Source organism: Muntiacus reevesi, chromosome 18, assembly GCF_963930625.1.
Source record: "Muntiacus reevesi chromosome 18, mMunRee1.1, whole genome shotgun sequence".
Taxonomy (NCBI): domain Eukaryota; kingdom Metazoa; phylum Chordata; class Mammalia; order Artiodactyla; family Cervidae; genus Muntiacus; species Muntiacus reevesi.
This window is the reverse complement of record NC_089266.1, coordinates 1,852,303-1,870,688: the sequence shown is the minus strand read 5'-3', so window position 1 is coordinate 1,870,688 and position 18,386 is coordinate 1,852,303. Positions and strand designations below refer to the sequence as shown.

The 18,386-nt window shown below is 45.3% G+C and overlaps 1 protein-coding gene across 5 annotated transcripts in view; it reads left to right on the top strand.

Moving 5' to 3' along the window:
* The first annotated feature begins 1,843 nt into the window (after positions 1 to 1,843).
* Positions 1,844 to 18,386, top strand: part of ABCA9 (ATP binding cassette subfamily A member 9) — a 58,304-nt gene continuing 41,761 nt past the window's right edge. For 3 of the 5 annotated variants that reach the window (XR_010659609.1, XM_065908547.1, XM_065908544.1), the window contains exons 1-11: positions 1,844 to 2,119; positions 6,646 to 6,747; positions 8,439 to 8,646; positions 9,751 to 9,915; positions 10,488 to 10,591; positions 11,171 to 11,397; positions 13,084 to 13,225; positions 13,473 to 13,658; positions 15,167 to 15,314; positions 15,727 to 15,895; positions 18,169 to 18,230. Coding sequence is in view for 4 of the 5 variants with exons in the window: in XM_065908547.1 (XP_065764619.1) it covers positions 6,652 to 6,747; positions 8,439 to 8,646; positions 9,751 to 9,915; positions 10,488 to 10,591; positions 11,171 to 11,397; positions 13,084 to 13,225; positions 13,473 to 13,658; positions 15,167 to 15,314; positions 15,727 to 15,895; positions 18,169 to 18,230 (1,507 nt within the window). In the remaining variant the exon portion in view is untranslated. Of the gene's footprint in view, positions 2,120 to 3,423; positions 3,472 to 6,645; positions 6,748 to 8,438; positions 8,647 to 9,750; positions 9,916 to 10,487; positions 10,592 to 11,170; positions 11,398 to 13,083; positions 13,226 to 13,472; positions 13,659 to 15,166; positions 15,315 to 15,726; positions 15,896 to 18,168; positions 18,231 to 18,386 lie in introns of those variants that run through there. The other 2 variants (XM_065908546.1, XM_065908545.1) reach the window with 2 other exon arrangements.

Here is an 18,386-nt window from a genome sequence, read left to right as displayed (position 1 = left end):
TGAGTTCGTGGTTGGGCTGGTCCTTACATCCAGGTGGCTTAGAGGTAAAGAATCCTCCTGCCAGTGCAGGAGGCACAGCCCTGGGTTCCATCCCTGGGTCAGGAAGATCCCCTGGTGGAGGGCATGGCAACCTCTCCAGGGTTCTTGCCTGGAGAATCGCATGGCAGAGAAGCCTGGTGGGTTACAATCCACAGCATCTCAGAAGAGTCAAACTCAACTGGGCAGGCATGTACACACGCATGGTGATGCCCACCTCATGAGGTTCTAATGTTTATTCAGTATGGCAATATTTCACTGTGCCTTGCACATAATAAATACCATATGTGGTTGCTTCATAAGGACATCATGCTACAAAATTATTGCTATTCCACTTTTGAAATCCCAACTGGACAATTTTTTTTTAATTGGGAAGCTGAAACTAAAGCTTATTTAGAAGAGTGCAGACATGGCTTGATCAAGAAAATATTGAAAAAGAAGATTAATGAGGGTATGCTTTCTGTGTTACAACACTATAAAGTCAAGGAAGAGGCCAGCATGTTGAAAGAAAAGAAAGAAGACAACTGGGGTCAGAAGACATAATCTCTCTCCTAAATACAAAGTTCTTCTGAAAACAAAATGTCTGCATCATATTCTCTGGCAGCTATTATTAAGTATGATGATTTTGTATCTTCTGCAGGAGACAGCAGACGTATAGGAACAATCAGAGTCTGTTTGTTTGACAGTCTTAGGCATTAATGAATTCAATCTGCCTCTATTTTGCTGGTCTAGCAATTTCTGGGCTCATACAACTAGCAAGAGAATAAATATGAGAGAATGGGAGGTAAATGAGGAAGACCTCACGTGATTCTCACAGCCCGTAGGGAGCAGATGGGTCTGCTTGGCGTGAGGGTTGCCCTCACAGGATACCCTCAGGGGCGTTTTCGGGATGTAGTTACAGGGCGGGGAAGCAACAGACCCACGCGGCGGGCGAGAGACGCTGGTCCCTGCTCACCGTCCTCCACAAATTACACTTTTGTGAAATTACAATCTCATGCAATTTCACGAGCAACTTTTCCACTTTTTTTTAGAATTGCCTCGTCTTTACCTGAAATGTTCCAAAAGAGATAGAACGGCAGCTCTTACCTGTTCAAAATGTTTCTTCAATAATATGAAAAACAAGACATACTGAAACCCAGCGGCTGCTTACAGAGAAAGCGGTCTGCCTTCAAGCTTGTAGACCTTGGGGGGGCAGGTGCTTGGAGGTGACGCTGCTCTAAGGACTCGCCTACTCCCCACTGCAAGAAAGATGCTGCAGGTTGCTTTGCATGCAACATAACTCAGATGAAGATGAAAACTCAGTTCATTTTGTTCCCTTAAAAAAATTACATTCTACATCGCCATATTTCTATATCCAGATTTTAAGAACTAAATTTCAACGGAAACTTTTGAGTTACTTTCTGGCCTCTTGCTGTATTTGTCTTTTTTTTTTTTTCTTTTTACAAATGGGTGCCTGCGTGCTTCTCACAGGCATCCCCCGGGCTCAGGACAGAGTGTGTGTGTGTGTGTTAGCTGCTCAGCCATGTCCAGCTCTTTGCGATCCCATGGACAGTAGCCCGCCCGGCTTCTCTGTCCATGGGATTCTCCCAAGAATATTCGAGTGGGTCGCCGTTCCCTTCTCCATGTCATTTTTTTTTCTTTTTTACTTGTCTCTGCTCTGTTCTGAACTGTTTCTTTACTTATGTTTCTTTAAAAGCCTGTGTTGGGAGTCAGCTCTCCCATGAGGGCCTTGTATGAAAAAGCCAATTGGAAAAGACTCGCTCCTCTTTGGTTTGATAGCACTTCATGCTTGCTGTGTCCAGCCAGCCATCTGCAGCTACGAACTCCCTGCTGAGGAGCTGGCGGGGAGACAAATGGAAAGCATAATGAAGTCTCCATGTCACGTGAGCAGAGCTTTTGGCAGTCTGGCTGGATTAAGACCATAATCCTTTACGGAAATCATTCTACACGGAACTATTCACAATAAACATGAAATTAAAAGCGTGATGTAGTAGTGACCCAAAAGGAATGTGAATTGTTCTCCAGGACCCGCGCAGACCCGTGGATGAACTGTTGCTAGAGTCTCGCTCCAGCTTTCCTGAGAGTAAGTTAACCTCTGAAACCGTGCTTTTGCATATGAAAATATAGCTTGTGACTTCAAACAGGGAATGCCAAACACTTGGGTGAAAACTATTAAATGCAGGATATTGGTAGAAAGTCATTTTGATTTTTCAAATCATCTGAGTATTTCATGTTGTATGGCTAAATAACCATTTGGAGAACCAAGGTTTATTTAAATTTTTACCCCATGACTAAAGCATATTTGGACAAATAGCATGTTTTATCTAAGAGACTATTGGATAAGCTGGAAGGAATGTGACTTTATGTTGCCTCTTTACTAGGATAAGCTATATTTCTCAAACTGTAGAAATTGCTTATTCTTTTTTGTTCATTTCCAATTTTGCTGCCAGAGGCTTTATACGCAGTGGGGGATACATGATTTTCTGAGTATTAATTTTTTTTTTAACCAGCAACCTAAGGGTCTGAGCATTTAAATGATTTAACTGGCTATATTTTTATTGACCTTGTTTATCATCCTAAATTTTTGTAAACTTTGTTGTGTAACATGTTTATTCTCTGAATACTGGGAATCCTGTCTGAATAGGAAGTGACTGGCTTTTATAGCCAAGTTATTATTTCTAGATCACTACGGGCTCCTATTCAGAGCAATTTAAGCTAAATAGATGTTTTGTGCAACTACAGTGAATAGTATTTTTATTTCTGACCAGGGCATGCTGTGGAAAAAAGAATCATCCTTAACAGTTAGAAACACCACAATCATGACTAGATCACGTTCATTATTCTTTAAAAGATCCTGCAGCACACGCATTCGTCCACAGCAAGAACGTAGAGGAGACCCCAGCAGTGTGTTAACCCTTCCAGACACCACAGCCTACTGCAGCATTGGTTTCCTGCCTGGAAATGTTTCATATACTTGTGTATTTTGTTTGTTTGTTTCTGGCTGCACCGGGTCCTCATTGCCGGGCAGGCTTCTGTCGAGCTGCGGCCCGGGAGCTTCTCCGCGCGCTGGCGTCCCCTGTCGCAGGTCACGGGCTCCCGGGCCCTCGGGCTCCAGACACAGGCTCAGGCTCACAGCGTGACCTCGGGCTCCAGACACAGGCTCAGGCTCACGGGCTTAGTGGCTCCACGCAAGCAGGGTCTTCCCAGACCAGAGTGAGAACCAGTGTCCCTCGAATTGCAAAGCAGATTCGTAGCCAGAGAGGCCCTGAAATATTTTGGTTTGGTTTTAGTCAGTCTCCAGCTGCCACAGTCTTCTCTGATGACGTTATTATCAGGAACTCATCCACATAACTTCTAAACCCTTCCTTCACTCCTGGACAGGTTCTAAACCTGAATCCATGCCCTAAAGAGAGGTGTCATTGTACAGCTCGGGAGGTAAGAAGTGGGACCTGAGGGTCACTGGACCAAAATCAAGGTGTTGGCAAGGCTGTGCTCCTTTCTGGAGGATGTAGGAGAGAATTCCATTTTCTTATCTTTCTTGGCTTCTAGGCGCATCTGTGTCCCTGGCTCATGCCCTTCTTTCTCCATCTTGGAAGCAAACAACAGGCTGAGTCCTTGAAACAGCACTGTAGGGGCTTTGCAGCTGGCGCCGTGGTAAAGAACCCACCTGCCAATGCAGGAGATGCAAGAGATGCAGGTTTGATCCCTGGGTTGGGAAGATCCCCCGGAGGAGGAAATGGCAACCCACTCCAGTATCCTTGCCTGGGAAATCCCATGGTCAGAGGAGCCTGGCGGCTACAGTCTATGGGTTTGCAAAGAGTCAGACACGACAGAGTGGCGAAGCACTCACACTGCATCGCTTCACTCTGACCTCCTCTTCGCTCTGACCTCCTGCAGAAGGTCAGAGTCCTCCCTTCTGCACGTCTAAGGACCCTTACGATGACGCTGGGTCTGCCCTGAGAATCCAAGCTTACCTGCCTGGTTTGAAGGCAGTTGGTCACCAACCTCAGGACAGGCTGCTGATTTTATTCTCCTGGGCCCCGGGGGCATTGCTTAGTGGAGAGGTCTCCAGAACTTGGCAACCTGGGTTAAATCCCTCCTGGCCTCGTGGACCTGTTTGTGCTGCAGTTTCCTCATCTGTGGAATGGGGAGAATAGTATCCCAGAGATTTACTGGAAGGGTTAAACAAATTTTAATAAAAACACGTAGAGCTGGAACATAAAAAAGCATCATTGAATATAGTTAGTTTTATTTCTTTTCCAATCTCTTATGTTCCAACTCCTTCCACTCTCTCATTGTTTCAGCTGAATGATTGAATGATTGGTTCAAGCAAAGCCCCTGTCTGTTTTGATCATTTATCTTCCTGAGTTTAAAACTCCCGTTTCACATGCCGCCTCTACTCCCATCCCCACTGGTCGCCTTTTATTTTTTTCTAGTTGGATGAAAGATTCTTTAGATTCAATTGTTGTTGTGGTTCAGGTGCTCAGTTGTGTCTGACTCTGCAACCCCACGGACTGCAGCACACCAGGCTTGCCTGTCCTTCACCACCTCCTGGAGCTTGCTCAGACTCATGTCCATCGAGTCGGTGATGCCATCCCACCCTCTCATCCTCTGTCGTCCCCTTCTCCTCCCGCCCGCATTTTTCCCCAGCGTCAGGGCCTTTTCCAGTGAGTCGGCTCTTTGCATCAGGTACTTTACAGTTTTCAAAAGGTTCACACAGGTGAATTCGTATAAGCCCATGACCACCCTTCCCCTACCTACCCCTGTGTCTCCCTCCCCGCCCCCACTGACAACCACTGGTGTGTCCTCTGTATTTGAGAGTCTGTGTCTTCTTTGTTTTGTTCACTAGTTTGTAATATTTTTTAGATCCCACTTACACGTGGTGCCACAGGTACTTGCCTTTCTCTCCCTGCCTTATTCTACTTAGCGTAACGCTCTCCGGGTCCATCCTTGTTGTTGCAAATGGAAATGTTTCCGTCTTTATAGCTGAGTAATATTCCATCTTCTTTAGCCATTCTCTGTTGGTGGACACTGGGTTGCGTCCACACGCTGGCGATCGTAAATAATGCTACGATGAACATTGGGGAAGTGACAGTGGAAGTCCCTCGGTCGTGTCTGACTCTTGGCGACCCCAAGGACTATGCAGTCTGTGGAATCCTCCAGGCCAGAATACTGGAGTGGGTAGCCTTTCCCTTCTTCAAGGATCTTCCCAACCCAGGTCTGCCACATTCCAAACGGACTCCTCACCAGCTGAGCCACAGACGGAGCCCGAGCCCTGGGGTGCAAGTGTCTTTTAAAATGAGTGTTTTTGTTACTTTCAGGTATTGCCCAGGCATGGCACTGCTCAGCCGTATGGCAGTCCTGTTTTTAGTTCCGCAAGAAACCTTAGCGTGCCTGTCCACAGTGGCTGCACCCACTTACGTTCCCACCCACCGCGCTCGAGGGCTCCCTTTCTCCACATCCCCACTGACATTTGTGACTTGTGGTGTTTCTGATAATGGCATTCTGAGCGTTGTGAGGTGACATCTCACTGCGGTCTGGGTTTGCATTTCCCCGACGATCACCGATAGGATACTGACCATCTTTTCTTGCGCCTCTGCCTTTCCTCTTTGGAAAAATGTCTGTTCAGCTCTTCTGCCCGCTTTCAACTGGGTTGTTTGTTTTGGGGGGTTGAGTTGTAGGTGCTGGTTACATACGTTGAAATGGCTGTTGGTCACCTTTTCATTGTCCTGGATATTCTTTATTGCTCGCACTATTAATTATTACAGACTCCCCAGGTGGCTCAGGGGTAAAGAACCTGCCTGCCAATGCAGGAGACGCAGGTTCAATCTCTGGGTTGGGAAAATCCCCTAGAGAAGGGAATGGCGACCGACTCCAGTGTTCCTGGGAAATCCCAAGGACAGAGGAGCCTGGTGAGCAGGGGGCGCAGAAGAGTCAGGCAGGACGGAGCCGCTGAGCATGCCTGCGTTAATGAATATAAATGACGCAGTGGTATCACTTTCAAACTTCTTTTCCATTTTCTGAATTGGCACTGTGTTTTCAAACCTCTTCACGTGGATCAGTGGGTACTGATTTACTGCCTCTGAATCCTACCCGGTACTCCATGAACTGTATCCATTCAAATCCGATGACACTGCACCGCGATGCTCTCCACTGTGACGAGCGTCCTGGGACAGGCCCCGCGTGGACGCGTGTGGGCATTTCCTTGGCGAACACAGCAGGAGCGATGCTGACGGACGGCGGGATGTTTGCGAAGCAGTGAGGAGCTGGTGGTGAACCCGAGAATGGCTGGGTGGTCTTCTCCCGCTGGCAGCACCTCGTGTTCCTTTATCCCGTTAAAGAACCGAACACGACTCTGCTGAATTCTGTCTTTCCTCAGTCTAATGAGGAGTCAACATACAGTACATGTGCGCACACTTGTCTGGAGTTTTTCTTTTCATCCTGAGCTCCATCATCCCTTCATGCGTTTTTCAGCTTTTTTGGCTCCCTCTGCTACTCATGCAATTGGGAACAGCTGCTATGGTGTTTCTCTTTGGTTGGGTTGCACAATGTTCTCTATTTCCAACCCTCACATTTTCCCCGTTTACTTTCTCCTTTTAAAATAAACAGGTCAGGATGAGCAAGAGGCACTTCAGTGTGGGCCAGCAAACGAGGGCGCTTCTTGGCAAGAATTTTCTTCGGAAATGGAGGATGAAAAGAGAGACCCTGTCGGTATGGTTCAGAGTCTATGTCATCTCATATTCAAAAGAGGACAGAGTACTTTCTTGTGCATAAACACTTGATCTGTTTTCTTTACTCTTTCATAGATATTCTATTTCTAATTAGCAGGTTGGATTTTTTTTTTCAAATTCTGAGCTTTGTTATTATTTCAAGTGAGATTCCTTTCAAATATGAAATTTCATTACGACACGTCTTATTGAAAGCAATTTGTAAAGAATTTATACTCAAAAACTCCGTGAAAAATAAAGCTATGAAAACAAACTCCCATTAAAAATAAAGCCTGAAAATTTATCCTACTGAGGTAGCAATTACATCTGAATTCATTTGAATATCATAAAGGAATAAGTACAGAAATTCAGCAGGAAAGTAAAAGAAACTTACTTAATTCAGAAAGTAATCGGAACTTAATCCAGAAAGTAATACAAAACTAAAAAAAAAAAAAACTCCAAGGACAAATTATAGCACTTGCACACCATTATACTACGACAGAGATCATGTCGGTTTGAAAGAAATCATGAGCAGAAAAACAGAGGAAAGGAAAACTGCATTTGAACTCTTTCTTGTAGTAAGCTTCCTAAGGATGATCGCATACTATTCATGTAGGAACTTTAGTAAATTCAGAAAAATCTAATTTAAAACCACTTGTAAAATACCCATATTTCAAGAGTGGATATATTAACACTTCACTTTCTGAACACTGTGAGTGTGCATGTGTTCTTTCAACAAACGTGCACTGAGCGCTTCAATCGGCAGTGATGGAAACGTACAAAGACCCCCGTGTGGAGGAAGGGTTATATACGTGTAAAAGCTGGAGTCCACGCTATAGAGATGCTTTATGTCTTTTTATCTCTTTTAGTATAAGGATTACAACTGTCAATTTATTTATCTAAACAGATATAGGTGTAAAAACAAACCGACATATGAGTGTAAAGTACAATCATCTGGTGAATAAGATATATACCTCTTTTAAAGGCCATGTGTTACAATTATGGGATTCTCTTGTAGCTTAGACAGTAAAGAATCCACTTGTAATGCAGGAAACCTGGGTTTGATCCCTATAACTGAATAATAAAGTGTGTTCTTATCAGATTTCAAATGCATTTGAAATTTTGGTACATTTCCAATTCTAGAATGCTATCACAATGAAAAAGGCTTTTAAAAGTGTTTTTCGGGAAGCAATGTTTTGGAGTACATTTCCAATTCCAGAATGCCATCACAATGACAAAGGCTTTTAAAAGTCTTCTCAGGAAGCAACGTTTTGGAGCTATCTTCTTTTGCATTTGGGCAGCAGAAAATAAATATACCACTTCACTCCTGATTATGGAGGTGGATTGTCTATTTAATTTCAATGAACATTTCTTTATCATTCTCACTCAGGGGTCAATACGACCATTCATGAAGCAATCCAGCCTTTAACACTTGCATTGAAGTAAATAAACTTAAATTATTAATTATAATTGGAATTGACACTACAACTCTGTCTTGATGGGTGATGTGCATATTTCAAAATACACAGATTAAAGGACAAAAGAAAGTAGAAACACTTAAACACTTAAAAACTGGAAGAGAGGAAAAAGCAATGTCCAAGCAACCAACAGAATGAAGAGTTTTTAAATTGTCTCTGATCAGTCCGTGGTAGAACACCTGTTGACTTGCTTCTTTTTTCCCTCACTGTTCTGTAGGAATGGCTCTTCTCAAGTCTTCTCGTGCTGTTTGCTCACCTGCTTTCCTCTAATTTACACCAAGTTAATGACTTCCCTCAACTGCCCGCTGTGGACTTGGGACGTGTAGATAATTTTAATGATTCTGATTATGTTATTGCATTTGCTCCTGAATCCAAGACCACCCAGGAGATAATGAACAAGTTGGCTTCTGCCCCTTTCATAAAAGGTATGTTTTAAGCAGTTCGTGGTCATTTCCTTGTTTGCAAAATACACAAATTCATTTGCAATTTCTTTGATAAATTGTGTTCAGTGTTCCAGTATCTAGATTTCGTTAACATTAATTCATATTCCTCTCGAGTACCGAGGAGATTTTCTTGCTGTTTACTAGTCTTCTATTGAAGAAATTTTATATTAAAAGGGTGATCCTCATTGCAGTCCTTATCAAAATAAGACAGTCCAGGACCATTCAGACGTATGTTTGTGAGAAGACCTGGGATATTGGTAGGTGGTGACAGTGTGGCCTTTTAATCTCTTCAAATACTTCTTTGGTTTTTTCTCTGGCCGATCACCTTGCTTTGCCTGGTTCTGAGTCTGTATTCGGCTTCCCCCATGGCTCAGTGGTTAAAGAATCTGCCTGCAATGCAGGAAGCCCAGGAGACACGGGTTAGATCCCTGGGTGGGGACGATCCCCTGGAGGAGGCATGGCAACCCACTCAGTGTTCTTGCCTGGAGAATCCCACGGACAGAGGAGCCTGGAGGCCACAGCCCGCGAGGTCACTCAGAGTCGGACACGTCTCAGCAGGAGCCCGTGCGCCCACGTGCCCGCCTCTCTTAGCCACGATGGGGTCTAGCGATGAGGCCTATGAGGAGGCTGACATCACTCCCTTCTGACCTCCCAGGAGCCTGCCCACACATGTGTAGTCAGGAGGGTGTCCCTGACCTCAGGAGTGAGGAATCTGGGGTCTCTTATCTCTCACAAAGACAGGACTCAGCTTCTCCTCCCTCCTGCTGCTTTAGGGCGTCTGTCCGAAGGGCGTGGGCTCCGCTGCTCCAGCGGGGGCCCATCCATCTCCTGCCTCAAAACCAAGGGCAACATGCCCAACAAAACTAGGTGAGAAGGCGCCTCCTGCGACCTCAGAAGGTCAGGGGTGGGGATAGGGGCTCTGCCGGGCCCGAGGAGAGAACAAGGACCCTGTCGGAGGAAAGCAGCGGCCCCTGCGGAGCAGAGTGGCCGAGCCTGGGGCAGTGAGGCTGTCCCAAACCCCAGCCGCAGCGCTGCCTCTGGGCCGCACAGAAATCTCACCGGCTGTGCCCGCCTCTCCCTCGGCAGGAAGAACCATCTCGGGCTGGCCTGATGAACAGAGCATGGGTAAGCTGGAGCTAAACTATTCTACAGACGCCGTGAGAGTCATCTTTAACAACACCTTCTCATACCATTTGAAATTTTTGTGGGGACATAGAATCCCCACAATGAAGGAGCACAGAGACCATTCAGGTAACCTTCCTATTGGAAAAAAAATCGATTTTTTGCTATATTGTCATTAGCCACAAGGAGACCTATGTGATATTAGATGTCTACCATCTACAAACATACACAACATAAAGTTTAATTTCTGAACATATGTGAGATTCATTCTTATTAAATAAAGCCTATGATCTTAAGTGTGTTTTTTTAAGAAATTATATTGCTATCATTCCTATGTTACTCCTAAATAAAACCTCAAGAAAAGGCTCTTGCTCAATGATTTCCGATCATTAAAAAAAGCAGTGCTTTATTGGCACAAGCAACAGAAGAACAAAACTCAACAAAACATTCTCAACTAATGGAGAGAATGGATGATAAGATTTAATGAAAAGTTGTTGAGAGAGGGTCTTAAGAACATTGATAAAGCACGTCTGGTATATTGTCCTTGGGTGAACCCCCCTGAGAACTCCTACCATCCATTATATTATTGTGGACCAGGAGTGTATTTTGGAACTTTTGAAATTCTGATTTTCCCTGTATCCCAGACTGTCCCATATCATCATAATAGGTGTTTTCTTTTTTTCTTCTTTTTCCCCCTAAAGCTCATTGTCAAGTAGTGGATGAAAGTGTCATTTGTGAAGGTTCTTTGTTCTGGGAGAAAGGCTTTGTAGCTTTTCAAGCTGCTATTAATGCTGCCATCATAGAAGTGAGTATTGAGTTCAAGGCAACTAACTGCTTTGAAAATCTGGTTTTCATAGAGGGTGATCGAGTGGCTCAATCACTGAATTAATTTAGTCACTTAATATGGAACAGCATGCTGAATAATCGCTCTGCGTAAGCCTTACACCAAGCACTGAGGATTAAGAAGGAAGTAGGACACAGGCCCTTTTCTCCAGGGATCCTGGGTCACGGGGCACAGAAATGTGAATAAACAGTTGTGTGAGAGTTCCGGCTCTGTCACCGGATGGAAGTGATGGCGAGGCAGGCCACAGACAGGGATGCTCTGGTGAGATGTATCAGAGAAGACTTACTAACCAAAGTGACACTTCAGAAGTGACTTCCCCTGTGTGTAGAATTTCATCCACTGGAGATACTAAGCAAGGATGTTCTAAGGAATCGAGACAAAACCTAGCATATTCCAGGATTTACAAGGGGACGAGTCATGATGGACATACGTATAGATTAAACGTGGAGTGAATGCACGTAACTTCTAAAATGGAGACAAAATGCATGAGGCTGTAATTAGCTTAATGCTAACACTGTGTTCATTGCTGTCTTTCTTTAGATCACAACGAATCATTCAGTGATGGAAAAACTGATGTCAGTGACTGGTATAAATATGAAGATACTACCTTTTGTTGCCCAAGCAGGAATTATGACTGATTTTTTCATTTTCTTCTGCGTTATTTCTTTTTCTGCCTTCATATACTACCTATCAGTCAGTGTTGCACAAGAAAGACAGTTCCTGAAGCCAGTGATGAGAGTGATGGGACTCCGAGAGTCAGCCTTCTGGTAAACCCCATGGCTACGATCCATCCCGCAACAGGGAGAGAACGAGTTAGCTGGTTGGACCCCCTAGACCTGGAAAGCATCATATTTAAACCTGACACTGTCATAAACTAGTGCCTTGTGTAGGAATGGAGTGATGGACCTGTAGGTTCCATTACAACCAGTGGCCATGTTAAACGCATAAAATACAGCACTTCATTTAATTATCTTATTATTTTTCAGTAGAAGATAAGGAAGTTTAAACAGAATAAGTAACTACCTTCAGAGTCAGATAGGTACAGTATAGCAGAGAAAGCTTAAACCAGCTTCATAGAAGGGGAAAGTTTATTCTTTCCTTATAAAGAAGCTTTCTTCCTGATTCTTTGAAATCAATCGCAAAAAAAAAAAAAAAGACAAAACTTATCTTCATTTCCATCTAAATATGTGTCTCTATCTATATCCAGTGTCTATGTGTATAAATGTGTCTACCTCCAGTCTTTATCTAGTCATCTGTGTCAGGGGTTGGCGAACTGAGTGGCCCATTTGTTTTTACAAAACTAGGAATAATTGGAGGCAAAAGGAAAAGAGGGGAGCAGAGGATGAGATGGTTGGATGGCATCACCGACTCAGCGGATGTGAATCTGAGCAAACTCCAGGAGATGGTGAAGCAGAGGGAAGCCTGGCATGCTTCTGTCCAGGGGGTCACAGAGAGTCCATCATAATTTAGCCACTGACCAGCAACAACAAAAACTAGGAAAGGCTTTTACCCGGGTTTGAAAAAATCATAAGAACAATAATGTTCTAAGGCACCAACTTTTTATATGAAATTCAAAGTTCAGCATCTACAAATACATTTTTAGAGGAACACAGCCATGGTCAAACTGTTCGTGTTGTCTATGGCTGCTTCTGTGTTACGAAGGCGGTGCCGAGTAGTGGCTGCAGAGACTAAGGTCTGAAAAGCCTAAAATATTTACTATCTGGCTCTTCAGAGAAAAAGTTTGCTGATCCCTGCTTCATCATCTGTTTTGTTTGTTTTGGTTTTTGTTCCATGATGCTTATGTAATTACTGAAAGAGGAGATCCAGAACTGACAAACCAATCATCGTAAATGACTTCCCTGGAAACCTCTCCCATTTACCCTCATTATGATATCCGGCTTTGCTGCCGTTCATCTGCTCAGGCGTGTCCGACTCTTTGAGACCCCGTGGACTACAGCACGCCAGGCTCCTCTGCCCTCCAGTCTCTGCCAGAGTTTGCTCAAAGTCTTGTCCATTGAGTCGGTGATGCCATCCAACCGTCTCACCGTCTGTCACCCCCTTCTCTTCCTGCCCTCAATCTTTCCCAGCATCAGGGTCTTTTCCACTGAGTTGGCTTTTTGCATCAAGTGACCAAACTATTGGAGCTTCAGCTTCAGCATCAGTCCTTCCCATGAGTATTCAGCATTGATTTCCTTTGGGATGGACTGGTTTGATCTCCAGTTTATTTGTCTTATTTTGAAATTAGCTACCTTTTTTTGCCCCTTAACTTGTTTTATTGCGATCTTCTCCAGTAGAAGATGAAAGTCAGGGGCAGAGGAGTCTCCTGACTTACGAGAGGCTGTGTTCCCTTTACTCCTGGCATATGGCAAGCTTCACAAGACAGCTGCTGAAAAATGAATGAATCAAGGGGTGGAATAGCAGCACTTTGAACTGATGTTTTCTTTCTGTGCCAGGCTGTCCTGGGGCTTGATGTACACTGGCTTCATCTCTATCACGGCCACTCTGATGGCCCTTATAGTGACATATGCCCCAGTGGTCGTCCTGACTGGCTTCACGGTGGTCTTCACCCTCTTTCTCCTCTACGGCCTGTCTTTGGTGAGTTGGTGAATTTTTTCTCTCTCTCTCTCTGAACTCTTACTCAGAGAAAACTACCAGTCATGTCTCACCGATTCTGCTCACATATCCTCTGTTCTGTTCGCAATATTTGAGTCTTTGCGTGAGACAGTATCTAGAGGTTGGGGGCAATGATGAAACATACTTCTGCATGATGAAATCTTTTCCATTATGCCTCTGATGATTCCCAGTGGATTGTGGACCACCTGGAGCCTTCCTCTCCTTTCAGATAACATTAGCTTTCCTGATGAGCGTGTTGGTGAAGAAACCCTTCCTGACGGGGCTGGTGGTCTTCCTCCTCACTGTCTTCTGGGGCAGCCTGGGATTCACAGCTCTGTACAGACACCTTCCTGCGGCTTTGGAGTGGATCTTGTGTCTCCTTAGCCCCTTTGCTTTCACTGCTGGAATGGCCCAGGTGAGACTTCATGAAACTATTTCACTCAGTGTGTGTGCTCAGTTGTGTCTGACTCTTTTCAACCCCATGGACTGTAGCCCGCAAGGCCCCTCTGTCCATGGGATTCTCCAGGCAAGAACACTGGAGCGGGGTGCCATTTCCTCCTCCAGGTGGTCTTCCCCACGCAGGAATCAAACCCGGGTCTCTTGTGTCTCCTATATCACGGTGCCACCTGGGAAGGTTTTTAGAGTCCCCCTAGACAATTCATGCGACACGTACTAAAGGTTAAAATTCCCATTTGCTTTTGGAAAGGTGCACATTGAAAAGACAGTAAAGGTTTTTCTTTCTCTCTCTCAGCATTATCCATTTTCTTTTAGATCTGATTAATATAGACAGATACCCCATTACTGGTGTGGTCAGCTTTTACTTTTATAGGACTGTCCCCCAAAGAACATTTATTTCATTTAATGCTCAGGAAACTTGACTCTTCATGTTATCATCTCCAGTGTTTGAAAACCAATAATTCCCTAGAGACATTTTTAAGACTCACTTATTTCCATATGCTTTTATTTATTTATGGCCGTGCTGGGCCTTTGTTGCTGCAGGCAGCTTTTCCGGTCGCGGCAAGAGCGGGGTCTGCTCTTCACGGCCACGCTCGGCCTCATCCGCAGTGGCTCTCACGCTGCTGAGCGCTGGCTCTGCGCGCAAGCTCAGTAATTGTGGTTCCCGGGCTTTGCGGCAGGCGGGACCTTCCCAGACCAGGGATCGAACCTGCGTCCCCTGCATTGGCAGGCGGATTGTTAACCACTGGACCACCAGCGAAATCCTAGAATCCTAAAATCCTAGAACACATTTGTATTTTTTGACTGGCCAGTTCTATACAAGACAGACCTCCTCTCAGAAAATGTAATTCTAGTTACAACACCACAACTTGCGCTGGGTCGCTTCCCTGACGGCTCAGATGGTAAAGAATCCGCCTGCAATGCGGGAGACCTGGCTTCGATCCCTGAGTTGGGAAGATCCCCTGGAGAAGGGAACCGCTACCCACTCCAGTGTTCTGGCCTGGAGAGTTCCATGGACAGAGGAGCCTGGTGGGCTACAGTCCACGGGGTCACAAACACCGCTACTAAGAAATTATTCTTCTGTCTTCTGCCCGACTGCAAAAGCACTCCAGCCCTCTCCCTCTCTCTCAGATAGCGTCCTCCCTCCAGAACCCCTGCGTCTCCTCCACGGCCAGCCTGCTGAAGTCCCCGGGCAGCCCAGCTCCCATATCAGCGTCCTGGTTTTCACCTCTGCCTGGAGGACTGCGCCTTCCAAACCCTGAGTTCCACCTTCACTAACTCCCTGAATTGCCTTGTGGTTAGATGGTTTCCTTCCCGTATCTTCCAACAGATTAGAGCTCTGTGAAAACAGAATCATGTTTCATTTATCTTTTCAATCCCAATGTCTAGCAGAAATAAGACAATAATAATTTTAATGCTCTGTTTATCCTTTTTCAATTCCACACATATATCTTTTTTTTTTTCCAGCTTATCCATTTGGACTATGACGTGAATTCTAACATCCATTCAGATTCTCCAAACGACCAGTACCTCATAATAGCTACCATTTTCACGTTGCTTTTTGATGCTCTTCTCTATTTGGTATTGACATTGTACTTGGACAAAATTTTGCCCAGTAAGTAGTAACATGATTGCGATTCAACACAGTTTCATTCATTTCTATTTCTTTAAAATAACTGTCTACAACATATTAGATATAAATTATCAAGCATCCCCTCCCCCAAAGTTTCTAAAATTAGCTGTAGCGGTATTCTGCATTTAATATCACTTTCTAAGATCTTATTCTACCATAGCATTTTAGATGGTTTCTTTAAGAAAAAGGCACTTGTAATAGATTAAGGATAATTTATAGATGAAGGATAACTACACTGTTAGTGCTTGTCTCAGAACGGGCCAAAGAACCTTAGTTCCTGATGCTGGACCTGAGGAATCTCTAAACCTTCCCAGAAGGGTTGCATTGTCTTCTGGCAGCTCTGGTGCTCAAGGTGGTGACTGACCCAGCGCTTCTTTACCGCCTGTTCATGTAGCTGAATACGGACAGCAGCAGCCTCCCTGGTTTTTCCTGAAGTCCTCTTCTTGGTTCCAACGCCGAAGGGCTGACCGTGCAGCCCTCGAGAATGACATCGATCCAGATTTTCCAACCAATGACTCTTTTGAACCAGTGTCTCCAGAATTCCATGGGAAAGAAGCCATCAGGTAATGAAAATATCACGTGGGGCTGAAATGGAGAGCAGGGCTGAGAGCAGAGCTCTATCAGGCAAACTCGGAGGGGACAGAGGTTTCTCTCAGTGCCTCTGAGTACCCACCACCCCAGGATGCTGCACTCGTGAAAGGCTCCGCTCGTTTTTGGGGGGGCCACACCCCTATGCAGCTTACAAGACCTCAGTTCCTCGCAGAGCAGGGGAACTCGGCAGTGAAAGTTCCAAGTCCTAACCACTGACTACCTGGGAATTCCCAAGGCTAGCCTCGTTCTTAACCACACTTTGCCTTCTCATCTTGTCCGCGTTTGCTTTTACTAATATCTTACGACAGAACGATATCCATCAGTGAGGTGATAGCTTCATATTTCTGTTTTCTTCATCACCTCTCTTTTATTTTGCCTTTTTTTCTCTGTCCTTTCCCTTTAGACACAGTCCTCATCTTTGTTAATCTGACCCCCTTTTCTCTGCAAGTCACCTTATCTCTCTCCTTCTGCTTCCTGATTAATAAGACCAGAAGGAAGAAGCAAGAGACACGGACAAGGGGAGATGGGCAGGGGCGCTCTGGCACGTGTGTCTTCCCTCTGAGATAAAGTGTGTGCCGTAGTCCATGCAGATGGCTCCATTTCCAAACCACCAGAAGCACCTAAACTCCCTGGATCTCTTCTCAGAATTTGTCCATCATACGACTGTTGCCTTTGTCTCACACCTGAATGAGACCTTTCTGGTTCGCCCCCTCCACTAGCCTATTTTAACTCTGAACATTTATGATACATACAGTCTCTAAACAGTAACTTTTGAAAACAAGGGCCCAGTATGAACAGACACCAAAAGCGGCGTTCTCTCACTTGTGGGATGTCAGGGCTGTGTCATCGAGAATCACGACCTCCCTGCAAGCTGGAATTTTCACGCCCCTTCCGATGTCTGGGCCAGAATCAGGGGCCATCAGAGAAGGCATAGAAAGTCCTAAACGCGCAGGAGGCATTTTGTCTTCCCCAGTGGGCGGGGAGCAGGGTGTGGATGATTTGTGAGTTATAGTTAGCCACAGCAGCTCTGTGCTCTAGGAAAAACACCCCCAGCATGAACAGAGGCCTTGGGGGCAGACAATCCCACGTATTTGATCGTGAGATAGTTTAGGAGTTTGAGCTATGAACTGGCAACCCTGGGCTACAGGTCTTGCTTTGTGGCTATGCCCTGTGCTGCAAACAACAGGTTGTGTGTGTGTGCGCGCGCGTGTGTGCGCACATGTGTGTACGTGTGTGTGCATGTATGTGTGTGCATGCATGTGTGCATGTGCGCATGTTTGTGTGTGTGCGTGTGTATGTTTGTGTGTGCACACACGTGCATGTGTGTGCGTGTGCAAGTTGCACACGTGCATGTGTGTGCGTGTGTGTGCGTGTGCATGTTTGTGTGTGTGCGTGTGTGTGTGTGTGAGAGTTAGTCGCTCAGTTGTGTCTGACTCTTTGCGACCCCGTGGACTGTAGCCCGCCACGCTCCTCTGTCCATGGGATTCTCCAGGCAAGAATACTGGAGTGGGTTGCCATGACCTCCTCCAGGGGATCTTCCCGACCCAGGGATCAAACCCGCATCTCCTGCACTGTGCCGCTAGGGAAGCCCTGGTGAAAAAAAAAGTCATGCAGATGAAATCCACAGGACCCGGCTTAGAACAGATCTTCAATGTGCTTAAAATTTTCTTTTCTCTGTACTCTGTTTTCTTATCTTTTTCCTCTTCTCCCATCTTCTTGGGAAGTGTCTTGTCTCCCGGGCATTTTTCTTCTCTGCACATAGGATCTTATTCACTCTACAAATCAACCATATGAGAGAGCGAATGTCATTCCCATTTTACTGCTGAACTTGGTGAGCTTCGAGTCCATGGATGGTGTGCGTGGCTCATGAGTCTTGGACTTGACCCAGGGCTATCTGACCCCCAAAGCCGGCATGTCTCTCTGCGGGCACACTTGCTTCTGTCCTCCACTGGAGTGGCGGTCCTCTACACACCATCTCATTGCCCACTTTCCCCTGGTCCAGTCACTTCTCACCGTCCCCATGGCATTCTGTCTCCATGGACTCACACTGCCTGCAGAGTGTGAGCTGCTCAGCATGTGACGAGGACGGAGGCAGGCTCCGATGAGATGCTGAGATGTTTCTGTTCATCTGCGGACCTGTGTGAAGGAAAAGGACCTCCAGCCTTCCTGATAGCCTCCATGGCTTGATTCATGAATTCTCTGTCCACCTCTACCATTTGCTCAAAACGTCTTCCTCTCTTTTCAGGATAAGAAATCTTAAAAAGGCATATGGAAAAGGCAAGCACGAAAAAGTAGAAGCTTTGAAAGGTAATGAAATAACCTCATACGTAACCTAGTGATGTGATTTAGCAATGGTGCCTCACTGTTACACTGTCCCAGTCACGATTAAGAACAGATATTCCAGATACCATGAATTGTCTTTATTTGAACACATTATGGTTTCTTCCAAGTAAACTTCAAAAT